Source organism: Pygocentrus nattereri, chromosome 27 (assembly GCF_015220715.1).
Source record: "Pygocentrus nattereri isolate fPygNat1 chromosome 27, fPygNat1.pri, whole genome shotgun sequence".
Classification (NCBI taxonomy): domain Eukaryota; kingdom Metazoa; phylum Chordata; class Actinopteri; order Characiformes; family Serrasalmidae; genus Pygocentrus; species Pygocentrus nattereri.
The window spans coordinates 23,585,534-23,612,895 of record NC_051237.1 but is presented as its reverse complement, the minus strand read 5'-3'; the positions used below and the strand labels follow the sequence as shown (position 1 = coordinate 23,612,895).

Here is a 27,362-nt window from a genome sequence, read left to right as displayed (position 1 = left end):
CAGGCTCATCTTGACAAGCTATTGCAGACTATTGTGGTCAGAATGCACAATGAATGGCCTTCCTAGAAGGTACTGATGGAAATGTCTGGTGAACTCCACCACTGCAAGTAATTCTCTCCATGTGGTGCAGTAATTCTGTTTGGTGGAAGACAGTCATTGGCTCCCATAAGCTAGCACACACATCTGTGTCAAGAATGAGGTCACCGCTGTCACGTGGGTAGCCCAGGACAGGTGTAGTGGTAAGCAAACTCTTTAGTGTCTCAAAAGCATCTTGGCATTCCGGTGTCCACCAGAAGTGAGCATTCTACTTGGTGAGCTTGTGAAGAGGCTTAGCTATAGCTGCAAAATCCTGTACATATCATCGATAGTATGCAGCTAGGCCTATGAACTGACGAACTTCAGACACACACGTAGGCTCAGGCCACTGCTGGACTTTCTGGACCTTTTCTGGGTCTATGGCAATCCCTTGTGCCAAAGCAATGTGACCCAGGTAACCTATTTGGTGAAGGAAATGGCAGCACTTAGATGGCTTTAACTTCAAGTTGGCTTGGAGAAGCCGGTTGAACACTTGAGAAAGGTGTTGGAGCATTTCTGAGACATCTTTTCCTAGCACTGTGATGTCATCCAGATAGACGAGACACGTCCCCCACTGCAGGCCTGCCAGGACATGATCCATCAGGCACTGGAACATTGCTGGTGTGTTGTAAATTCTGAAAGGCATGACATGCCATCTGAATAAGCCTTTCCTGCTACAGAAATTGGCCCTGTGTGTTAGTGCAACTTGCCAGTAACCGGACGCCAGGTCTAGAGTACTGAACCATTTGGCAGTTGAGAGCATCTCCAGTGTGTCTTGTATGTGCAGGAGAGGATACGTGTCTTTTACAGTACGCGCTTTCAGGGCCCTGTAGTCCACACACAGGTGGGAAGTCTGATCCTTCTTGCATACCAATACTATTTGTGATGCCCAGCTGCTGTTGCTTGGTGAAGCCAATCCAAAGCATGGACAGGAAGAGATCTGAAAGCCCAGACAGAGATATAGAACAATCTGTTCCTAGACAGATCTAAAAACAGAACTAAATCAGGCACAGTAACCAAACTTTTCCACAGACAAGGAAAATGTAATATAATCTGATAGATCTGATAAAATGTGATCTGATAGAAATAGTCTTGATAAAACAACGAAATCACAAAAGATGTCATCACTTAATTTAGTGGATGTTTAGAAGTATTCTTAGTAAAACTGTTGCAATAGAAACAAAGGTGGGCTGGGCTACAGACTAACCAGTTAGTAAGTAAACAGTAAGATGTCACTATCTTAGAAGGTATAAATACATACAGAGCTGTTTTGCTCAGAACAGCCTGACTGTAAGGTCACAGTTCACCACTGCTTATGATCTCTATTGAATAATTGACCAGCACCACATCTTACAGACAAATTGAATATGCCAGAGATTTATGGGTTACTTCATGGGAACTAATGGATAATTCTTCTGATGTTATTTACTTGGTAATGAATGGGCATGTAGAACTGCAGAAGTACAGATATTTTTATTTTGTAATTACTCTGACAGTTTATCTGTTAATAATTTGCTTTAATGCTGTTGTCATTTTTGTCATTTGCACAAACAAATGTCTCCATGAGCCAATGTACATCTTTATTGCTGCTTTACTTTTCAATTCTCTTTTGGGAACAACTGCCCTTTATCCTAAACTGCTGAGTGATTTTTTATCTGACAGACCAGTTACTTCTTACTCAGCCTGCCTGTTTCAGGCATTTTGTATTTATACATATGCTGCATCAGAGTTCACACTGTTATCAGCTATGGCCTATGACAGATATGTGTCCATATGTAAACCATTACAATATGCAACTCTTGTTAAAATTTCCACTGTGAAAAAGCTTTTATTGTGCTGTTGGTTTTTTTCTGCTTGTGAAATTGGAATATTAATAATACTCACATCCCGACTTCAGCTGTGTAAATTTAAAATGACCAGAATTTACTGTAATGATTACTCAATTGCTAAATTAAGTTGTGGAGACACATCGGTTACCAATATATATGGACTGTTTGGTTTAACTCTTACTGTATTTCCACCAATGTTCTTCATATTTTACTCATATGCTCGAATATTTGAAGTCTGTTTAAAGAACTCAAAAGAGTTCAGAAGAAAAGCTCTGCAGACCTGCTTCCCACACCTTTTCATTTTCATCAGTTTTTCTGTTTTCTCCTGCTTAGAAGTGATTAACACCAGATTAGAAGGAAATATACCCCACCTTTTTTCTGTGATAATATCTATTGAAAACTTGGTCATTCCTCCTCTTATTAATCCTGTTATGTATGGTTTAAAACTGCATGAGATTTATAGAAAAATTAAGAAAATATTGTGGAAAAGAAAGACACGCAGATCATTTTAGAAATTTTCCTTAAATCTTTTGTGTCCTTTGTTCTGTATGATGTTAAATGCATCAATAATCTCATTTATTTTGTTTACCTGTTGATTATTTTTTTTAGCATGATCCCACATTTACCCTTAATCTATTATGAATAAATACCAAAACATAAATGACAGAAATAATTTAATAGTGTACATGTTTACCCGCTTTAGTGAGATCACAACTACAGCTGCACTCAAAATGATTTAACCCAAACTGAGACTGTAATAAATTACAAATTTAAGATTCTATTAAGTCTATGTTCATTTTACCTGCAAATTAGTTGAGTGACCATTTAAAGTGACAGTGAAAAGTTTGATGTCATATTTCTGAGTAAAAGGAAATTTTCTTAATGCAAGTATGTTTCATTTTGTTGATTTTTAAATAGGTGCTGGTTTGTAGGGCTACAGAATTGTGCTAAAACACAATGTATGCCTAGGGGAACTCTATGATAATGATTAATTTGCTCCAGCTTTGATACATACATACATTCCAGCAAAGCATGTGTTTAAGTTCAGCAGCAATGTTTCTGCTGTTTGAAATACTAGATGTCCTGCAGTAAGTGATGAATATGCCCAAGTAATCAGCATGTTGTGACATTGTTCAGGAACAATTGTCTACCTGGGGGGCATTGGTTGTGGATAGAGATATTTTCAAGACCCTGTTCAATCTCCTTGTCTATATCTCAATGTAAAGATGAGATGCAAACATTAGATGATACTATGTTTTAAGTCTTTTGACAGTCCTTCTCATCCGTAGCTTGAAATACTCTGGATAAAGCATCTGCTTCAGTATTGTAAGAACCAGGGCAACATTAGCAGCTGATAATCTTCTGGGTTGTGTTGATGATTCTATAAAGGGTTCTCCTATCAAATGCTGAGCTGCTTGTGTGCCATGTGGAAATGAAGCATGTTTACAATGGAGCAGATGTAGTAGAACACCAGAAGTTTCTCTTGCAGTTTGTTTTTTCCTGAGGCTTCTCAGATAGTAAAGTAGCTGCTATGCCTTTTTAATTAATGCTGTGGTGTTGGTGGTTCGGGAAAGATCTTCAGCAATGTGTGTACCCAAGTACCTGAAGTCATGTACCCTTTCCATACAGTCCCTGTTGATGTGTAATAGGTTAGGTTTTGTAAAGTTAGTTTTTGAGGAGTCCTTGGACTTCATCTCTGTAGGCTGTCTCATCTTTACCCTAGGTCAGTCCAATCATGACCGTATCATCTGAGAATTTAATTATAGTGTTAGTGGGATGGGTGGGGGCACAGTCAATGGGTATAGAGCCTGTAGAGAAGGGGCTCAACACACAGCCCTGTGGCGCACCAGTGCTGAATGAGGAAGAGTAAGCTAGAGTACATTGAGGAGGCATTAGCTCAAAGGTTTATCTGTCTGTCCTTTTCCCCAGCCACTTCAGGGTTCTCCTTTGTTAAAAGAGGGATGGGGGGTCTTAGACCCTGTATGCGCTATTGTGTTCTAAACAACATCACAAAGAAATTCGCCTATCCTTTGCCACATATCTCTGTAGCCCTTGAACAAGTTTGTGGAGCTAATTTTTTTCACTAAATTGGATCTTTGTAGTGGCTAAAATTGAATCCGTATTAAGGAGGGTGATGAGTGGAAAGCGGCATTCATCGCCACCAAGGGGCACTATGAGTACTGCAAGTTTTCCAATCATTTATAAACAATGCCCTCCAGGACATCATAGGGAGATGGATTTGTGATTGTGTACATTGATGATATCCTGAATTAGTCTTCACATTACAACACTCACATGCAATAAGTCCATCAATTCCATCACATCCTGTGATCACTGCTAGAAAACAACCTGTCCGTCAAGAGAGTGTGAATAAAAAGTGTGAATTTCATTTAGAAAGAGTTTCATTCTTAAGGTATATAATCAGCTCTCAGGGGGTTCTCATGGACTGAAAAGTTAGAAGCAGTAGTAGACTAGCCAACTCCCAAGAACATCAAAGAGCTATAAAGATTGCTGGGGTTTGTGAATTTCTACAGAAGATTCATTTGACACTTCAGTTCAGTTGTCACACCCCTCACAGCTCTCCTTAAGGAAGTAACTAAAAATTAATTTGGTGTCCAGCAGCAGAGAATCTGCACATTTTAAAATCTGCTTTCACCTCAGCTACCATCCTTAAACATCCTGACCCATCAAAAGCATTCATGGTAGAAGTGGATACATGAGAAAGTGTTGGTGTGATTCTATCTCAGTATAGTGGTGACCCTGAAAAGTAATACCCAATTGCCTTTTTATTCCCACAAAGTAAGTCCCTTAGAAAGTAATTATGGCATTGGAGATTGTAAACTCCTTGCAGTGAAACTGCTGGTCGAACAGATATTGGTGGAGGAGGACATAGATTTGTCTCTCAACATAAAACAGCAAAGAACTTTTGCTCTTCATCATCTGGTGGTAAACAATAACAATAAAAGATTCAGAGAATCTGGAGAAATCACTGTATGCAAGGGACGAGGCCAAAAAACAATATTTGCTGGCTATGATCTTTGGGCCCTCATGTGGCACTGCATGAAAAACAGACATGATTCTGTAGTGGAAATCACTGCATGGGCTCAGAAACACTTCTGAAAACCACTGTTTGTGAAAACAGTTCAACACTGTATCCACAAATGCAAGTTAAAACTCTGAAATACAAAGAACAAACCAAATATAAACAGCATCCAGAAATGCTATCACCTTCTCTGGTCTTGAGCTCATTTAAAATGACCTGAGTGTTCTGTGGTCCGATGAATCAACATTTGAAATTCTTTTTGGAAATCATGGACAATGTGTCCTCCGGGCTAAAGACAACACAGCTTGTTATCAGTGAACAGTTCTCAAGCCAGTATTCATGATGGTTTAGAGGAGCATTAGTGCACATGGCATGGGTGACATGCTCACCTGTGAAGGCTCCATTAATGCTGAATGATATATACATGTTTTGGCAACATATAATGCCATCCAGACAAACAAACATGGATTTAGCGGCTTTATTCCACCGGAGCTACAACCCATTGTCCGCTCCCGTAGCCACCACCACCACCAGGAAGACCCAGACCTACCGACCGCGAGTGAGCATGCAGATCCAAGGAGAGCGCTTCAGAGGCGGCGACGCAAGCAAGGCAAGAGGGGAGGGCTGCATGCTAGGCTAAAGGCTCACTCTAGCCGACCACCAGTGCCTAGCCACTTGCTAGCTAACGTGCGGTCATTGGAGAACAAGCTGTACGAGCTGAGAGCTAGGATAACATCTCAGCGGGAAACAAGAGAGTGCTGCACTCTAATTTTCATTGAAACCTGGCTCTCAGACAGAGTACCGGACAGCGTTATCCAGCTAGAGACTCACTCTGTGCATCGTGGAGATCGCACGGCAGCCTCCGGTAAGGCTAAGGGTGGAGGTGTGTGTGTGTGTGTTTGTAAACAACGCGTGGTGTAGAGACATACGGACCATTTATAAGCACTGCTCACCAGACCTGGAGTTCCTGCTCTTAAAATGTCATCCCTATTATCTACCAAGAGAATTTTGTGCTGTGTTTTTAACAACTGTTTATATAAATCCGTGGTCTAACTCTGCGGCAGCGCTCGGCAAACTCCATGACGTCATCAGCGCGTTAGAGATGGCTCACCCTGATGCCTTGTTTATCATTGCCGGTGATTTCAACCAGTGCAACTTACGGACTGTATTTCCAAAATAACACTTGGACGTTCCAACCCGCGACAAAAACATCCTGGATCATGTGTACAGTAATGTACGCTGTGCATACAGGGCTGCACCCCGCCCCCACTTTGGACTCTCAGACCACATCTCCTTGTTCATGTACCCGGCTTACAGACAAAGACTGAAACAAACAAATACGGTTACCAAAACAGTTCAAGTATGGTCTCCGGAGACTGAGAGCATACTGCAGGACTGTTTTGCTACAACAGACTGGAATGTGTTTAAAGCTGCAGCCACTATGGAGGACTCTTCTGTCAGCATTCAGGAATATGCTGAACATGTGTCTGGTTACATCAGCATGTGTGTGGATAACATCGTGCCCACCACACAAGTGAAGAGGTTTCCTAACCAGAAGCCCTGGATTAACAGTCAGGTACGACACATGTTCCGTGCTCGCTCTCTTGCATACAGATTAGGCAATGAGACAGAGTACAAAGCTGCGAAGTACATACTGAGGAAAGTCATCACAGCAGCCAAGAGGCAGTACAGGGAGAAACTGGATGGCTTCTACTCCACTGCTGACTCCAGGCAGACGTGGCAAGGCCTACAACACATCACAGACTACAGGACTATCACCAGCTACATCAGCTCCACAGACAGCCTACCGGACGACCTCAACACCTTCTACACTCGTTTCGAAACCTCCAGCACTAGCACCGGGAGGTTCACACACACACAGCCCACACAACCCCTGCTCCCCCTCTGTCAGTATCAACAGGCCAGGTCTGCAGAGCTCTGAGAAAGATCAACCCCCGCAAGGCATCAGGACCAGACAAGATTCCTGGGCGGGCCCTCAGAGCATGTGCGAACGAGCTGGTTAATGTACTGACCTCCATTTTCAATCTCTCTCTCAGCCAGAGCATTGTTCCCACCTGCTACAAAAGGACAGTCATTGTCCCCATCCCTAAGAAGAGTCCCCCCACTCCACAGGGCTGCGTCCTCAGCCCTATTCTCTACACCCTGTTCACCCATGACTGTGTCGCCTCCCACAAGGACAACATCATCCTGAAGTTTGCTGACGACACAGCAGTGATAGGACGTATCACTGGTGGAGATGAAGCAGCCTACAGGAGGGAGGTGACCAGACTGGTGTCATGGTGTGATGAAAACAACCTCATCCTCAACACGGACAAGACGAAGGAGCTGATAGTGGACATGAGGAAGGAGAGGAGACCTCATCGGCCACTTTTCATCCGGGAGCTCGAGGTGGAGAGGGTGAGCAGCTTTAAATACCTGGGTGTCCACATCAGTGAGGACCTCACATGGTCACTGAACACCAAGCAGCTAGTCAGAAAGGCTCAACAGCGGCTGTACTTCCTGAGGAGGCTGAGGAAGTTTGGGATGTCTCCGGTGATCCTCAGCAACTTCTACAACTGCGTCATTGAGAGCCTCCTGACCAGCTGCATCACCGCGTGGTACAGCAGCTTGACCGTGATGGACCGTAAATGCCTACAGAGAGTGGTGAAGACTGCAGAGAAGATCACCAATTCACCACTGCACTCTCTGCAGAACATCTACAATCATAGAGTCCAAAGGAAGGCTGCCTCCATCATCAAAGACCCCACCCACCCCCAGCACGGATATTTCAAACCTCTGCCCTCAGGCCGGAGGTATAGGAGTATGATGTGCAAGACCTCCAGACTAAAGAACTCCTTCTTCCCCACCAGTCAATCAGAGTTCTGAATCAGAAATAACTACTCACACTTCGATCTGCCCAGACTTAGGTACAGACGTGTGATGTGTATCCCACTGGTAAAGAACTCTTTCCTCAGGAATAACCTGCACCTACTGTCACTTTACTGTAGCACATGTTTACAATTGCACTATTGCACTTTACCACTCATTTCTGCTGCAGATAATCATGTTCCCGGCAAGGCACAGCACTATCCATACCACTGTAATTTATACATTGTAACCTAACCTGTTGTAAATTTAAAAACCTGTATTAGCAGCCTATATTTAGTGCGTTATTTCTCGATTAATATATATGCTTGTATATATACTCTTTTGTATTTTTAATGTTATATTTGGCATTCTTAGTGAGGAGCAAAGTAAGCTTTTCATTGTATATAAGGAAACAGGAAGGCCTTGATTATTTCAGCAAGATGATGTCAAACTACATTCTGCATGTAATACAGTAAGATCATCTTTGCAGTGCTCCATATTATAAGAGTCTGGGTGCTAAACTGACCTGCCTGCAATCCAGACCCCTCATCCACCATCGCATTATGAAATGAAAAACACAACAAAGGAGACCCTGAAGGATAAGCAGCTGTAATCCTATATCACAAAAAATGGGAAAACATTTCACTTTCAAAACTACAGCAGTTGATCTTCTCAGTTCCCAAACGCTTACAGAGTGTTGTTAAAAGAAGAGGTGATGAAACTCAGTGGTAAACAGGCCCCCGTGCCAACTTTTCATAGAAAGGTGTTGTTGGCATCAAATTCAAATTGGACATATATTTTTTCAAAAAGCAATAAAATATCTCCATTTTTAAAAATATGCTTTCATAATTTGTATATCATTGCATTATTTTTATTTACATTCTTTTGGAAATGGGGTTGTAGTTTATATATAAGCCTGGGCTTTAGGCTAGGACAACTGTGAAGTATCATCACCCATGTGCATACTGAGCATCTCTACTATGTATCTGATTGCTTATGCATGTATGTATACATTTGTGATTTTGGGAAAAACTTTGGTTAATAAAGATCTTAATTTAAGCCTCTTCTGTGAGCATCTGGTTCTACCTGACATCATTATATTTCAATACCCTTCCTGTTACACCATAAAGGCTGGCAGCTTTCCTTATGTTCACGCAATTTTTAGTGATCCTCAGCAGGGATATCACATTAGCATAGATAAAGATACCTTCAGCTCCTGATTTGATCAAGGACAATAAAACGAGAATAATTCTGTCAGTAAATACAGGCAATATAAAAGATTCCACAAACCCCATGAATAAAGGACACAGAAGATCGTGTACCCTGCCCGGGAGAGGGTCACCAGTACCTATCCCTGGAGCCAGGCCTGGGTAGCGTCCCTCGGTAAGCGCCTGGTGGCTGGGCAGCCCTCATAATCCGGCTGTGCTCAGCCCGAAGAGGCAATGTGAGGAGACTATGTGGGCCTACCACCCACAAGATCCAGTATTGGGGAGGGCCGTATAGGCAGTGGGAGACAGGTCAGAGTATTCGGCATACTTGGAGCGAGTGGGCAGGGTTCTGGAAAGGGTCCCATCTACAGAGTCCATAGTCTTACTGGGAGACTTCATTGCTCACATTGGCAATGACTGAGAGGCCTGCTGGAGGGATTATATCTCCAAGTTGGCCAGGGAAAGGCTTGGGATCCCCAGGAATGGGCTGGAAGAAGTTGCGCAGGGTTGTCTTGGATTCTCTGCTCTCTCAGCTGCTACCGCAACCCTATCTGGACTAAGCGGTTAACGATGATGATGATGATGATGATAAAAGATTCCCGTTAGAGGGAGCACTCACCATATTTCCCAGGATTGGTGCCTATTGCTTGTGTGTGCGAGCCCAACAGTCATGTAACACATGACCCATAGTATCACAAAAGAGACATTGTCGCCATGGTCACATCAAAGTCTCTTCTCTTTTGATAGCCTTGAGGATTTGCATTGCACATTCAAAATCCAATACACCAAACCATGAGGTACACGGTAACCATGAGGAGTTTCCAAAAGCAGTATCCACAAAACAGAAACCAGAAATCACAACAATACTGAGAGGGCAAGATAAAAATGCAAGGGCAACGATAAAGTGAAACATACACAAAATGGCAAAGAGACAAAAGTGAAGCCTTGGTAAGGCTTTAATAACAAAGGCAACACTGCACTTTGCTAAGCTAAAGCCTGGGCTTAAATATACTAAATTAACCATGTGGGCCTACCACCCACAAGATCCAGTATTGGGGAGGGCCGTATAGGCAGTGGGAGACAGGTCAGAGTATTCAGCATACTTGGAGCGAGTGGGCAGGGTTCTGGAAAGGGTCCCATCTACAGAGTCCATAGTCTTACTGGGAGACTTCATTGCTCACATTGGCAATGACTGAGAGGCCTGCTGGAGGGATTATATCTCCAAGTTGGCCAGGGAAAGGCTTGGGATCCCCAGGAATGGGCTGGAAGAAGTTGCGCAGGGTTGTCTTGGATTCTCTGCTCTCTCAGCTGCTACCGCAACCCTATCTGGACTAAGCGGTTAACGATGATGATGATGATGATGATGATGATAAAAGATTCCCGTTAGAGGGAGCACTCACCATATTTCCCAGGATTGGTGCCTATTGCTTGTGTGTGCGAGCCCAACAGTCATGTAACACATGACCCATAGTATCACAAAAGAGACATTGTCGCCATGGTCACATCAAAGTCTCTTCTCTTTTGATAGCCTTGAGGATTTGCATTGCACATTCAAAATCCAATACACCAAACCATGAGGTACACGGTAACCATGAGGAGTTTCCAAAAGCAGTATCCACAAAACAGAAACCAGAAATCACAACAATACTGAGAGGGCAAGATAAAAATGCAAGGGCAACGATAAAGTGAAACATACACAAAATGGCAAAGAGACAAAAGTGAAGCCTTGGTAAGGCTTTAATAACAAAGGCAACACTGCACTTTGCTAAGCTAAAGCCTGGGCTTAAATATACTAAATTAACCATGTGGGCCTACCACCCACAAGATCCAGTATTGGGGAGTGCTTTATAGGCAGTGGGAGACAGGTCAGAGTATTCAGCATACTTGGAGTGAGTGGGCAGGGTTCTGGAAAGGGTCCCACCTACAGAGTCCATAGTCTTACTGGAAGACTTCATTGCTCACATTGGCAATGACTGAGAGGCCTGCTGGAGGGATTATATCTCCAAGTTGGCCAGGGAAAGGCTTGGGATCCCCAGGAATGGGCTGGAAGAAGTTGCTCAGGGTTGTCTGGGATTCTCTGCTCTCTCAGCTGCTACCGCAACCCTATCTGGACTAAGCGGTTAACGATGATGATGATGATGATAAAAGATTCCCGTTAGAGGGAGCACTCACCATATTTCCCAGGATTGGTGCCTATTGCTTGTGTGTGCGAGCCCAACAGTCATGTAACACATGACCCATGAGAGGATTCTCTGCTCTCTCAGCTGCTACCGCAACCCTATCTGGACTAAGCGGTTAACGATGATGATGATGATGATGATAAAAGATTCCCGTTAGAGGGAGCACTCACCATATTTCCCAGGATTGGTGCCTATTGCTTGTGTGTGCGAGCCCAACAGTCATGTAACACATGACCCATAGTATCACAAAAGAGATATTGTCGCCATGGTCACATCAAAGTCTCTTCTCTTTTGATAGCCTTGAGGATTTGCATTGCACATTCAAAATCCAATACACCAAACCATGAGGTACACGGTAACGATGAGGAGTTTCCAAAAGCAGTATCCACAAAACAGAAACCAGACATCACAACAATACTGAGAGGGCAAGATAAAAAGGCAAGGGCAATGATAACAAAGTGAAACATACACAAAATGGCAAACAGACAAAAGTGAAGCCTTGGTAAGGCTTTAATAACAAAGGCAACACTGCACTTTGCTAAGCTAAAGCCTGGGCTTAAATATACTAAATTAACAGGTATCCAGAATCAAAATCCAGAAAAGAAACAGAATCATAATTCATAATACATCTTAAAGCAAAAACAGAACTTTAATCAGGAAAAAATAATTTTTATGACAAAGACAGCAAAACTATCAGGAAAATCACTTTAATCAGGAAAAATAACAGAACCTTAATTATGGAAAAAAGTTTGGGACTTTAATGAAGAAAAAGAAAAAAAAATTTAAGGAAAAGGAACAGAACTATTAATCAGTAAAGGATCCCACCCTATAGACAAATTAATGGGACAATCAAGAGATAGCACCATCAGAGAGACAGAAATTCGATCTTAATCAAAGACTAAAACAGCTTTTTTTTATTTATTACAGTAGTTCAACAAAATAGACTAATTCAGGGGAGAATAACAGCTCACAGGCATTATTTGTTTACCTGTCATAGTAGAAACAAACGAAGGATGGATTAAGATCTGCCAGTCAGTGACTTAACACTTGAATGTAGCTATGTCATTACTCTAATGCATAAATACACAAATCAAAAAGACCGTTGTTCACTCACAATCTTCACTTATGATTTCAACTTAATTAATGTCTGAACAGGACGGTGACATTGTTTTCCTCATCCTGTTATGCCTCTGGTCATTCCTCGTTTGGTGTTTTCTGTTGTTCTGTTGTGTTTCTGTGTTTCTGTCCTGTCTGTTCGATGTTCTGCATATGTTATATATATATCTGTGTCTGTGCTTTTGGCTCCTGTTGTTCTGCATTCTCTTCCTGTGTCTGCTCCTGTTCCTGTGCCTGCCCTGTTTCCTGTGCCTGTTCCGTCTTCTGTTCCTCATGTCCCATGTCCTGTCCCTGTTTAGTTCTGTCCCTGGTTTTGGTACTTTGTGTTTGGTTTTTGCTTTGTTTTTTTTTTTTTGGGGGGGGGGGGGGGGGGGGTTTGGCACGCACAAGCCCATTGATAATCTCCCTCGATCTGGGGCCTCACGCAAGATCTAATCCCATGTGGTCAAAATGATCATGAGAACGATGAGCAAAAATCCCAGAACTACACAGAGGGACCTGATGAATGACCTGCAAAGAGCTGGGACCAAAGTAACAAAGGCTACCATCAGTAACACACTATGCCGAGAGGGACTCAAATCCTGCAGTGCCAGGCGTGTCCCCCTGCCTAAGCCAGTACATGTCCAGGCCTGTCTGAAGTTTGCCAGAGAGCATATGAATGATCCAGAAGAGGATTGGGAGAATATCATGTGGTCAGATGAAACCAAAATAGAACTTTTTGGTAAAAACTCAACTCGTCGTGTTTGGAGAAAGAAGAATGCTGAGTTGCATCCCAAGAACACCATACCTACTGTGAAGCATGGGGGTGGAAACATCATGCTTTGGGGCTGTTTTTCTGCAAAGGGGACAGGAAGACTGATCCGTGTTAAGGGAAGAATGATCAGGGCCATGTATCGTGAGATTTTAAGCCAAAACCTTCCATCAGTGAGAGCATTGAAGATGGAACGTGGCTGGGTCTTCCAGCATGACAATGATCCCAAACACACTGCTCTGGCAACGAAGGAGTGGCTCCGTAAAAAGTATTTCAAGGTCCTGGAGTGGCCTAGCCAGTCTCCAGACCTCAACTCCATAGAAAATTTGTGGAGGGAGTTGAAAGTCCATGTTGCCCACCGATGGCCCCAAAACCTCACTGCTCTAGAGGAGATCTGCATGGAGGAATAGGCCAAAATACCAGCTACAGTGTGCAAACCTGGTGACTTTCAGGAAACGTTTGACCTCTGTCATTGCCAACAAAGGTTATGTTACAAAGTATTGAGTTGAATTTTTGTTATTGACCAAATACGTATTTTCCACCATAGTTTACAAATAAATTCTTTAAAAATCCTACAGTGTGATTTCCTGGATTTTTTTTTTCTCATTTTGTCTCTCATGGTTGAAGTGTACCTATGATGAAAACTACAGACCTCTCTCATATTTCTAAGTAGCAGAACTTGCACAATCATTGGCTGACTAAATACTTTTTTGCCCCACTGTATGTAAACCATTACATGCCAAATGTCACGTATACCTCTGGCTCAGGGGTTTCCATGGATTCCAACTCCCAAAAGCCTCTTGGAAATCACATGAATCCTGACCCTCCAGCATGCTCCAATCACAGATCTCTCTCACCTGAATACAAATCTGTAACACCTGTTGACCCTCATTAGCCTTAGTATAGCCCGGAATTTTAGTTGAATGTGAGGTATTGCTTATTCCTTGAGCTACTGAGATTGTATATATTGTTTTGTGTTTTCTAGTTTTAATTTTGACTTACCTGTTTTTGCCTGACCCCTTTTGGATTATTTTTCCTGTTATGTTTATCTGTCTTTACATGTTGCACTTGCTGGATTTGACCTATGCCTGTTTCCTGACAACAAATTTGGTTGACGATTCTAACAATAAAGCCTTTTTTGTTTTTTTTTATCTGCAAGCATCTGAGTGGTTCTGTCATGTTACAGAATACCTCACCTACAATGCAGACAGCGGATCCTGAGGTTTTACAGAAAGCTCTCGCTGAGCAAGGTCATTTATTGGGCCAACATCAGCAAGTGTTAGCAGGAGTTTCTCAGTCACTTGAGGCTTTGGAACAACAACAAACTGAGTGACAAACCCAGCTGATACTGTTCGTGGTGAGTGTGAAGGGTACTACAGACCCTGACTACTTCTGAACCAGAGGCAAACACCACCAACTTTCTACCCCAAGCGGAAACTTCAAGAGCTTTGTTCCCAGTGAGTAAACCTGACAAATTCGATGGAAACCCAGATAAATGTTGTGGGTTTCTACTCCAGTGTCCTATTTTTTTTTTATAACCCCCCTGTAAGCTCAGACCAAGCTAAGATTTCCTATTTGGTTTCTTCTTTGTCCAATAGAGCCTTAGAATTGGCTTACTGCCAGCTGGTCACATGTCCACAACTTATCTTAATCTCAGTTTTTGAAGGAATTCCAACTAGTTTTTGATCATCCCCATAAAGGCAAGATATGTGGTGAACTTTTACTATGTCAAAGTAATCGTTCTGTGGCAGACTACATATTGGAATTCCACACGCTAGCAGTAAGCAGTGGATGGAACAACGCAGCTTTGCTTGTGATGTTTCACCAGGGACTTAACCAGGAAGTCCTGACTCAACTGGCTTGTAGGGACGAGGAGCTAACTTTAGACCAACTGATCACTCTCTCCATCTGCTTGGATCAGCTCATTCATGACTGTGGTAAACGAAAAACTGATCAAGTTAAAAGAATGATAGCTGGAGTGAAGACACCTCGTGATCCCATCGAGCAACCGACTCCTGGAAAGGTGGTGAGTGTTCCCACAAAGGGGTTGGTTTCTAAATATTTCTATTACCAGTAGTGGTATGCTGTCATCAGGTCCCTTTTGTAACTTCAGCCCTTCCAACCTCACAGTGCCAGAGAAGTGCCTCCCAGGGAAAACCTATGTTGAGTTTTGTACCCAACTAATCACCTTTGCACACTCCTCACTTACATCGGGTCACCCCAGGGACATATGTACTCATCAGCTTCTCAAATCAAATTTATTTGTATAGCGCTTTTTACAACAGATGTTGTCACAAAGCAGCTTTACAGAATTTCGGAAAAGACAAAGTTTTAACAGGACTGTAAGAATGTACAGAAACCCCCACGTGGGCAAGCCAGGGGCAACAGTAGGAAGGAAAAACTCCCTCAGAACTGAGGAAGAAACCTTGGGAGGAACCAGTCCTACCAGGGGGGACCCATCCTCCTCTGGTCAAACTACCTACAAGTGATTATACTACTAATATTAATAGCAGTAATATTGGTATTAGGAATAACTAGGAGTCTATGAGAACATCAGTGTAGGGTGGGAAGCTAGTCCAAGGCAGGTGGTGGCAGCTGGGGCATGGGCAGCTGGTCTGAAGTGGGTAGCAGGAGGGCTCAGCAGTCGGTCGTCCTTCAGTGTCCAGCCGGACATATGGGTGATTGTATACTTGGAAAGAAATCAGGGAGATGGAATTAGTTTTATTCTATCCATTTGTACATAAACAGGGAATGTAAACACACAATCAGTGTGGCTAACGACTCCGGCAGATCTGACTATGACAGCTTAACTAAAAGGAGAGAACCAGAAGGACACACAGACACGGCAGCACTCTGAAACAGTTTGGCATCCCTCCGCTCCACCGTCCACAAACTTGAGTGAACATCAAATTTTCTAGTTTTAGTGAGGACCCTGGCTGCTGCGTTTTGGACTAGTCGGAGTTTGTTTAAATTCCTGCTCATGCATCCTGACAGTAGCGCATTACAGTAGTCTAGCCTAGAAGTAATAAATGCATCTACTAGTGTTTCCGCATCATGCAGGGATAGGGCATTTCTTATCTTGGCAATGTTGCGAAGATGTAGAAAAGCTGTCCTAGTGATGCTGCCTATGTGTTAATCGAATGATAAATCTGAATCTATTATAACACCAAGATTTTATGCTGCTGAGCCAGGTGTGGCTGGAAAGTCGGCGAGATTTAAGATTAAATCTGGTAATTTACTTCTTGCTAATTTTGGACCCAGTAGGAGAACCTCTGTTTTGTTACTGTTTAATAGGAGGAAGTTATGTGACATCCAGTCTTTCACGTCTTTTACACAGTCCTCCATTTTCTTTAACCTGTATTTGTCATCAGGCTTGGCTGATATGTACAGTTGAGTATCATCTGCATAACAATGAAAGTTTACGCCATGGTTACTTATAACTGTGCCTGACGGTAACATGTATAGTGTAAATAGTAATGGTCCTAATATAGACCCCTGCGGAATTCAAAATCTCCCTTTTGAATAATTGGAAGATAAATTGTTTACCCTAACGAACTGATAACGTTCTGATAGGTAAGATCTGAACCATGATAGGGCTGTCCCTGTGACTCCAACCATGTTTTCTAACCTTTCTAGGAGAATATTGTGGTCTATTGTATCGAAAGATGCACTAAGGTCAAGTAGCACTAAGAGAGATATGTAGCCTTGATCAGAGGCAAGAAGAAGATCATTAGTTATCTTAACTAGAGCCGTCTCAGTGCTGTGGTGTGGCCTGAATCCAGAAATTTTTCATATATATGGTTCTTGTGTAGATATGAACTAAGTTGTTGGGCCATAGCTTTTTTCTAAGATCTTTGATATAAATGGTAAGTTAGAAACAGGCCTGTAATTAGACAAAACGGTGACATCAAGATTTGGTTTCTTGATCAGGGGTTTGATAACTGCTAGTATAAAAACTTTGGGTACATGGTCCAGACTAAGGGACGAGTTTACAATAGTTGAAATAGGGTTTATAATGACTGGCAGTACTTCTTTGAGTAATTTTGATGGAATTGCATCGAATATGCAGGTTGTGCAATTTGCAGAAGAGATAATCTTCTCTAGCTGTAGCTGTGGGAGTGGATAAAAAGGTTTCCAGGCTCTTTTCTACAGCTGTGTTTTGTTCTATATCAGCCAAGTCAGATGACAGCCAAGCTGGATTTGAATTTGATACTGTGGGTTGAATTTGTTGTCTAATATTTTAAATTCTATTATTAAAGAAGTCCATAAAAACTTCACTAGTGAGAGTTGCTGGAATTTCTGGTTCAGTACCTGCCTGATTTTTTGTGATTTGGGAAATCACATTAAACAGTATTCTAGGATTATACTTATTTCTCTCGATCAGCGAGGCCAGATATGCTGAGCGAGCTTTAGTGAGAGCATTTCTATACTCTATAAGGCTGTCCTTCCAGGCAGTGTGGAACACTTCCAGTTTGGTTTGACACCCTTTCCGCTCTAATTTGTTTTTTTAAGGTCTGGGTTTTATCGTTGTACCATGGGGCGAGCTTTTTCTGCCTTCTGCATTCTTTTTATTTTAAGCGGGGCCACATTTTCTAAAGTGGATCGTAAGGTAGGATTGAGGCAAATGCCTTTTTTAATGGGTCATCTACATTCTCAAAGTGAATATTAAAATCCCCTACAATTATTACTTTATCGTTGCACACAGCCAGGTTTGCAGCGAAGTCACTAAATTCTTATAAATTCAGAGTGGGCCCTGGTGGTTAAATAATGGTTAAGAGGGCCCTGTAAATGTTAAATAATGAAGAAGCCTTCTTTTTTGTGACCGGATTTGTAACGTGAATAGAAAGGACCTCAAAGGAAGTAAAAGTTTCACATTGTTTCTGACTAATATCGAGAGTATTTTGGTATATTATACAGACTCCACCTCCCTTGCCTGATAATCTTGGCCTATGTGCATAATTATAGCCTAAAGGCGTGGCTTCATTTAAAGCTAAATATTCATCTGGTCTAACCCATATTTCAGTAAGACAAAAAATATCAAATTTATGATCGCTTATAATTTCATTTACAATGACTGCTTTAGAGTTTAGTGATCTTAAGTTTTAGATTTAAGGTGCTATCATCAGAACATGGATAATTGTTGATTAGGTTATTTAAACGGACTGATTGAGTTTTCCTATGATTAAATTTAGTTTTAATTCGGGGCAAAGACGCAGTCTCTATAAAGCTGATCTTGGCGTTTAGCCTGTCTGTCTGCGGCCTGGTCCCGGCTCTGGATTGTCAGCAGCTGTTTACACTACTCTGCCGACTAACTAAAAGACTATGTGCTATGCTGCACGAAAGTAAGGCAGCACCCTCCCACGTGGGGTGGACACCATCCCTATCTATAAGATCAGGCTTGCCCTCAAAATGTAACCAATTGTCTATAAAGCCCACTTGATTTTCGGAACACCACTTGGACATCCAGCAGTTTAATGCTAAAAGTCTGCTGTAGGCTTCAGCGCCGCGTCGCATTGGGATGGGGTCAGAGCAGATTACGGCATCGGACATTGTCTGGGCCTGTTTAATCACTCTATTATTAGCCTTAGTTACCTCAGACTGCCGCAGATGGATATCATTGGCCCCTACATGAATGACTATCCTCGAATATCTCTTATCAGCTAATCTAAGGTTGCCACTAATGTCCGGCGCTCTGGCTCCCGATAAGCATCTAACTGTAACCGCTGGCGCCCCTAAAGGAGTAGCTAATTAATGTGTCGAACAATCAAGTCTCCTATGACCAGAGTGCTTTTAACAGGCTTCACAGTGGGTGCTTCACTGAGCGGGGCAAACCTGTTTGACACGCAAATCGGAGGAGCGTGGTGTTCCGGTGGGCTAGCTTTGGCCTCAGCGTTAGCATTAGCCTTAGCTTTCCGGCCAGACCCACTTGTCACCCATTCGCCCCGCTGTGAGGGCTCTGACGCCGGAGTCGAGGGGGTGCTAACTCTCCCTAGGGTACCCGGAGCTGCTAACGCTGCCTCTGGCTGCCTATCCCTTAATAATCCCCGGATACGCACTTCTAACTGGTCTACCTTCTCCGCCAAACAGCTAACTAACTGGCACTTAGCACAAACACTATCGCTAGAGGCGGAAAAGGGCGTTAGGCTAAACATGCCATACTCTGCGCAGACGAAACAACCAGCAGAAGCCATGATATTTCAGCCACTTACCGCTTTTTGTCGATTTAGAAGCTGATAGCACAAAAAACTTTACCGCAGTGACGCGCTCTCAGTCACGCGCTCTCTTCTATTATTATTATTATTATTAATGGCATTTGGCTGACGCTCTTATACAGAGCGACTTACAATTTGATCATTTTTTATACAATTGGCCTGACTGCATGTCTTTTGGACTGTGGGAGGAAACCCGAGAACCCGGAGGAAACCCCACGCAGACACAGGGAGAACATGCAAACTCCACACAGAGAGGACCCCGGTCACCCTGCCGGGGAATCGAACCCAGGCCCTCCTTGCTGTGAGGCGACAGCGCTACCTACCACACCACCGTGCCACTTCTGTCCAATCGATACTGGTAGGAACCTATGCATAAGGACATGCATACCTTTGTTGCATCTTGCTCCATGTGCTTACAGTGCAAAACCCCTAAGACGTTACCTGCAGGTAAACTAGTCCCATTACTTGTCACTGAGAGACCTTGGTCACACATAGCCGTTGATTTTGTGACAGATCTACCAGAGTCAGAGGGCTATATCACCATTCTTACTATAGTCGATCATTTCTCCTGGGGTGTTTGTTTTGTGCCTTTTATCTCAATTCCCAATGCTTTTCAGACTGCAGAGGCTTTGTTTATGCATCTTTTCACCTTTTTGGCATACCTCAGCACACTGTCTGACAGAGCACCCCAGTTCACCTCACAGGTTTGGAAGGCTATCTTTGAACACATTGGAGTTACCATTAGTCTAACATCAGGTTATCACTCTCCATCTACTGACCAATGCGAAAGGACATCAAGAATTGGGTAAATTTTTGAGACTGTTCTGTCATCACAACCCTTCCAACTGATCACGTTATTTACCATGGGCTGAGAGCACAGAACCAGTTCAGCTATGGGTCTGACCCCCTTCCAGGATACCAGCCACCATTAGCACCTTGGACAGGTTCCTCCAAAGATGTTCCCACAGTCGATGCCTGCAAGCAAAGGAGTGAGAAGGTTTGCAAAGAGACCAACACATTACAACAATACATCAGAGGAACAAGGAAAAAGCAGATCATCACAGAAGTGAGAACCCCCCCCAAATATGTACCTTTTAAGATGCTGAAAAGTCACTTATAGATTAGATTTACCCCCTCGTATCAGAATATCTAGCTCATTTCATGTATCTCTCCTTAAACCTGTCATTACAGGGCCATTGGATGAGGCTACACCAAATGACACACCACCTCCCCCTGGAGGAGATTGATCGGGTGGTAGTTTATGCAGGCTGCTGGACTGCCGGACATGAGAAGGCAACCTACAGTACTTGGTAGACTGGGAGGGATATGGCCCAGGGGAGCAGTGTTGGGCACAAGACATCCTGGACCCTGGCCTGATCACAGACTTCCACAGTCAGCACCCTGGCAAACCTGCTCCTCGTCTTTGGTTGTCTCACAGTGTTCTAACCGTTTGGACTGTATTCTGGATATTGTTCTTTTGCCTCGCCCTTTGGATTGTTTGCATATGGTTGTGTTTATTTTCTAGCTGAGTTTTTTGGTTTCAACCCATGCCTGCGTTGTGACTATGAGCTTGGATTACATCTCCATCAGTAAAGCCTTTCTTGTTCATTTTTACCATGAGCGTCTGATTTTATTTGTGCTGTTACAGTCTAAGACAGATTTGGATACTGGAAATGGAAGGAATATTAAAAGAGGGACTGGAAATGAGACTGAAACTATGTGTAGAACAAAGAAAATAACACTGTGCCCAGGACAAAAATTCAAATCAATTGAGAACAGAGATTTTAACTGGGACAGTGACAAAGACTACATTTTGGCTAGGGAAAGAGACTACACCAAATTATAGAAAGATACTACAACTGGGTCTGGGCAATGGCCAAAATTGGTCCATTATTCAAAGACAGACATTTATACTGGGGCATTAAAAAAGACTGAAACTTGATATGGAACATAACCAAGTATGTATAATGGCCAGTGATCATCTGCTTCTCTTATATGAAAGAGATTGTATGTGTTTCTTAGGTCCAATTTGGTGAAATGAAGCATCCTATGAAACTATTCGAGTGCAGCCTGCACTAACGGATGCATGAAACCGGTTTAGACAAGCCAAGTTAGGCTTTATATATTTAATGCTTTTTACAACAGGTAAAGCAGTTTTACATGTGTATGTAAAGAGGAAGGCCTAAGGTGGTGGATCTACATGAAGGCATAACGCATCAGTCATTAAGTTCAGTGAGAGAGGCTTAACCGACCGTCTGTGAGCTGCAAAGAGACGTTACCTAGATACCAATGTATTCAGACTGTGTCTGTCCCCCGAGTCAAACATAAATGTCAAAAAACAGTAACAGTAAATCTAAATAACCTAACATATATTAAACAATCATATCCAGACTGTAGCACTAGCACTTCAAAACTAAAGATTGGTTTACTTAACATAAGATCTCTAAATTCAAAAGCAGTAATAGTGAATGAAATCATAACTGATCAGAAATTTGATGTGTTGTGCCTCACTGAAACCTGGATTAGACCCGATGAATATTTAGCATTAAACGAAGCCACCCCTGCAGGCTATAATTATATACACAACCCCAGATCGTCCAGTAGAGGAGGCGGGGTCTGCATAATTTTTAGAAATTCCCTAGCTGTCAATCAGAAACACTATGATAATTTCACTTCTTTTGAGCTTCTTTACATCAATATAATTAATCCAATTACAAAACAGAATGCATTTTCTTTAATTAATATTTACAGACCACCAGGACCCTATGTAGAATTTTTAAAAGAATTTAGTGATTTCGCTGCAGATTTAGCAGTTTGTAGTGATAAAGTAATTATAGTAGGAGACTTCAACATTCATTTTGAAAAAGTTGATGACTCATTAAAAAAGGCTTTTGCATCAATTCTAGACTCAGTTGGTATTGCTCAAAATGTAACAGGACCTACGCATTACTGTAATCATACTCTGGATCTGGTTTTGACCCTGGGTGTTAGCATAGATAACCTAGATATTCTTTCTCAAACCTCAGTAATCTCAGATCATTATCTTATTTCTTTTAAACTTCATCTTAGTCATAATATACGTACATCCCCCAGCTACTCTATGAAACGTTCAATAACGCCCTTTACCGCTGAACAATTTACTGATAACCTTCCTGATTTATCAACCATAGTGTACTCTCCAGGTAACCCAGCAGAACTAGACAAACTAACTGATTGTTTAGAAAATACCTTCCGGTCTACTTTAGATGGTGTAGCACCACTTAAACACAAAAAAGAGAGACAGAAAAAACTTGCGCCGTGGTATAACGACCAAACTCGTACTTTAAAGCAATTAGTACGAAATTTTGAGCGAAAACGGCGATCAACCAAACTGGAAGTATTCCACTCTGCTTGGAAAGACAGTATTGTTGAATATAGAAGAGAAATTAATAAAGCCCGCTCAGAGTATCTGGCCTCTCAGATCGGGATTAATAAAAACAACCCTAGAGTTCTCTTTAGTGTTATTTCTAAACTGACTAAAAATCAGGCAGGTACTGATCCTCAGATTCCAGCAATCCACACTAGCAATGCTTTTATGGACTATTTTGATAATAAAATCGAAAATATTCGGGACAAAATTCAACAGATAAATAGCACATCTTGTCTGTCATCTGGTGTGGCTGATATAGAACAAAATCCAGCTACCGAAGTCAGGTTGGAAGTTTTTAACCCACTACATCAGTTAGAACTGGAGAAAATTATCTCCTCATCAAACTGCACAACCTGTACACTTGATGCAGTTCCCACAAAACTATTAAAACAGGTATTACCAGACATAATTAAACCACTATTAACAATAGTAAACTCATCATTAAACCTGGGGCATGTTCCCAAAGCCTTTAAACTAGCAGTAATTAAACCTTTGATCAAGAAACCAAATCTTCATCCTAGTGTACTATCTAACTATAGACCTATTTCAAATTTACCATTTATTTCTAAGATTTTAGAAAAGGCCGTGGCCCAACAACTTGGCTCTTATCTGCAAAGAAACCAGATCTATGAAAAATTCCAATCTGGATTTAGGCCTCATCATAGCACTGAGACAGCTCTAGTTAAGATAACAAATGATCTGCTTCTTGCCGCTGACCAAGGCTGCGTTTCTTTACTGGTACTTCTTGATCTGAGCGCAGCTTTTGATACAATAGATCATAATATCCTCCTAGAAAGATTAGAGAAAATGGTCGGTATAACTGGAACTGCCTTATCGTGGTTCAAATCATACTTGACCGATCGTTTTCAGTTTGTGAGGGTAAATAATATACCCTCCAATTATACAAAGGTTAGATATGGAGTTCCACAAGGCTCTATCTTAGGACCGTTATTATTTACGTTATACATGCTCCCCCTGGGCAAAGGTATTAGAAAACATAATGTTAATTTTCATTGTTATGCAGACGACACGCAGCTCTTCATATCAGCCAAACCTGATGACAAACAGAGAATAAAGGAAATGGAGGATTGCGTAAAAGATGTGAAATCATGGATGTCACACAACTTTCTTCTATTAAATAGTGATAAAACAGAAGTTCTTCTATTAGGCCCTAAAGCTGCTAGAAATAAATTATCACACCTAATGTTGAATCTGGCTGACTTCTCAGTCACACCTGGTTCAACAGCTAAAAATCTTGGCGTTATCATAGATTCAGATCTAGCATTTGATAAACACATATCTAATGTTACTAAAACAGCTTTTCTACATCTCCGTAACATCGCCAAGCTAAGAAATGCTTTATCCTTACATGACGCAGAAGAATTAGTACATGCCTTCATTACGTCAAGGCTAGACTACTGTAATGCGCTACTGTCAGGATGTTCTAGCAGTAACTTAAATAAACTTCAGCTAGTTCAAAATGCTGCAGCCAGGGTCCTTACTAAAACTAGAAAATTTGACCATATTAGTCCAGTCCTATCAGCTCTTCACTGGCTTCCAGTCAAATTCCGCATAGACTATAAAATTCCCCTGTTAACGTATAAAGCCCTACATGGGCTCGCTCCTGAGTATCTGAGAGACCTTATCTCCTATTATGAACCACCACGATTACTTAGATCACAGGGTGCTGGCTTCCTAGTAGTTCCCAAAATTCAGAGAAGCTCTGCAGGAGGAAGAGCTTTCTCTTATAAAGCGCCCCAACTCTGGAATAATCTCCCCGATAATGTTCGGGACTCAGACACAGTCTCAATCTTTAAGTCTAGACTAAAAACTTACTTGTTTAGTTTAGCTTTTGGTAGTTAATGTTAATTCCCTTTAGATAAGGCTGCAGATCCAGGGGTTCATGGACATAGTGAATTGTGGGTAAACTGAGATGCTGGTGCTGCTGTCACTCACTACATGCAGTCACTCAGGTTTGTGGACGGTGGAGTGGGTGAATGCCAGTGTCTCAGGGAGCCTCCGTGTCTATGTTACCTTCTGGCTCTCTCCCTTTAGTTAGGCTGTTATATTCAGACCTGCCGGAGTCATTAGTCACACTCTGATCATTTTTTACATTTTCTGTTCTTCATAAATCCAGTCTAAACTAATTCCTAAATCTTTCCTTCCTCCGAGTTACTGACTGTCCACCGGTCCGGCCCAATACTGATGCATGTCCCACCCTCAAGTCCCCCTGTCCCCCTGATTGACCAGACTGATGGAAGTTTCTGGAACGCAGCTTCTCCACTACAGATCACATCCAAATCTATATGAACTCTAATTGTTTCCACTGTTGATTATACACACCTGAATATATTAGAACTGCGTGGATGTAAAATTGACTTTTCAATGTTTAACTTATAAGTTGTCTGACCAGTGGTAGGATGGTCCCCCCTTTAGATGTGAGTCTTGGTCCTCCCGAGGTTTCTTCCTCCTCCAGCTCTGAGGGAGTTTTTCCTTGCCTCAGCGCTCACGGGGGTTCTGTATATTCTGTATATTCTGTATATTATGTTCAGTGTTTTGTCTGATTCTCTGTGCTGTGATTCCCATTTTTGTAAAGCTGCTTTGTGACAACATCAGTTGTAAAAAGCGCTATATAAATAAATTTGATTTGATTTGATTTGATACTGAGCTCTGCTAAAGCCTGAGTAGACTGATACATCAATGAGATCGGTTATTAATCTCAGCGTTACTGAGCTCTGCTAAAGCCTGAGTAAACTGATAAATCAATGTAATTGGTTATTAATCTCAGCATTACTGAGCTCTGCTAAAGCCTTAATGGACTGATAAATCAACATGACTGGTCATTAATCTCAGCGTTACTGAGCGCTGCTAAAGCCTGAGTAAACTAATCAATCAATGTAATTGGTTATTAATCTCAGCATTACTGAGCTCTCCTGAAGCCTGAGTATACTGATAAATCAATAATGTCATGAAGTCATAATGATAAATTAGCTGAAATATAGCTGAAGCCAATGCATTTTCTAATGACCTACATTATATGTTTATTGCACAAACCTCCACTACAGTATAGCCATAAAGCCATAAAGCAAATAAATACACTGGAATAGACACTTGCAGTTTACAGTCATTGTTGTTTAAATTTACAACAGTGTGAAAAAAGGCTGGACTTCACAATCTGTCAGTTAGTCAGTGAACCACTGAGGAATATGTTGCCAGTTGGAAATGTATAAATAGACACAGAGCTGTTTCCCTCACTACAGCATGACTGTACAAAAACAAAACATCTTAATTTGTATTATTCTTCTTGATGGACAACGACTAATGTTTTAAACACTATTGGAACCAATTCACAAATCTGTTCATAGAGGGTCATAAACTACGTCATGGAGAATGAAATGGAATCTTCAATTAATATTACATACTTAACTCTAGAAGGGCACATAGAGTTGGAGAAATACAGATATGTTTACTTTGTGATTACTCTCATGGTCTATTTATTTATTATTTTTGTTAATGTTGTTGTTATTTCTGTCATATATACAAACAAATGTCTTCATGAGCCGATGTACATTTTCATTGCTGCTTTACTTTTTAATGCTCTTGTTGGAACAGCTGCTCTTTACCCTAAACTGCTGAAGGATTTTCTGTCTGAAATGCAAGTTATCTCTTACGAGGCCTGTACATTTCAGTCCTTTGTTATTTACACATATGCTGCATCAGAGTTCACACTGTTATCAGCTATGGCCTATGACAGATATGTGTCCATATGTAAACCATTACAATATGCAACTCTTGTTAAAATGTCCACTGTGAAAAAGCTCTTATTTTTCTCTTGGTTTTTTCCCTCATTGGAAATGGGCATTGGGTTGATACTAACACGGCAGCTGAAGTTGTGCAAGTTTAAATTAAATAGAATATACTGTAATAATAATGGACTTATTAAATTGAGTTGTGGAGACACATCTGTAAGGAATTCTTACGGATTTTTAGTTTTAAGCGTTGCTGTATTTCCACCCACAATCTTTATCGCTTTTTCATACGTTCGAATACTTGATGTCTGTTTAAAGAACTCGAAAGAGTTCAGAAGAAAAGCTCTAAAGACCTGCATGCCACACCTTTTGATTTTTATCAGTGTCAGTATTACGTGCTGTTTTGAAGTTATCAATAGCAGATTAGAAGGAAATGTACCTCATATTATTTCCATGATAATGTCAGTTGAAAATGCAGTCATTCCTCCTCTAATTAATCCAATTATATATGGACTGAAACTACAGGAGATTTGGAATAAGATCAAGAAGATGTTTTGGAAAAAAAAGACACATATATCATTTTAAATGTACACGATTTCAGAATCCTGTTAATTATACTGAGCCTTAAAAAGACAGATCTTCTTTCATTCATCATCTGTAGTTTTTCTTGCTTTCCAATGTATTGAAAGCATCACTGTAGAAGATATTAGCCTATAGTATCAATATGAATTAGAAATAAATGGAATCTACTTTAAGTGCAGCATTTTACACACATTGATGCATTTTTCGTATTCATGTAAAATTCATAAGATGCTGAGTGGATATCTACATTTAAATAAAGGTTTTGATCATTCTCAATGAATCTGTAAACTTTATGAAGGGATTTTGATAACAGGAATAATGAAAGGATTATTTTTCAGAC

The 27,362-nt window shown here is 41.5% G+C and overlaps 2 protein-coding genes and 1 long non-coding RNA gene across 3 annotated transcripts; all 3 read left to right on the top strand.

Moving 5' to 3' along the window:
- The first annotated feature begins 1,477 nt into the window (after positions 1-1,477).
- Positions 1,478-2,416, top strand: LOC108438420 (olfactory receptor 6N2-like). Its single transcript, XM_017716211.2, has one exon. The coding sequence runs from the start codon at positions 1,478-1,480 to the stop codon at positions 2,414-2,416; it is 939 nt and encodes a 312-aa protein (XP_017571700.2).
- A 17,140-nt stretch (positions 2,417-19,556) lies between these two features.
- Positions 19,557-20,896, top strand: LOC119262582. The gene is made up of 2 exons (XR_005129766.1): positions 19,557-20,348; positions 20,474-20,896. It is a non-coding gene; the product is annotated as an uncharacterized LOC119262582 (long non-coding RNA).
- A 5,190-nt stretch (positions 20,897-26,086) lies between these two features.
- On the top strand, positions 26,087-27,025 carry LOC108438419 (olfactory receptor 6N2-like). Its single transcript, XM_017716210.1, has one exon. It carries the CDS (start codon positions 26,087-26,089, stop codon positions 27,023-27,025), a length of 939 nt encoding a protein of 312 aa, XP_017571699.1.
- Positions 27,026-27,362: the final 337 nt, after the last annotated feature.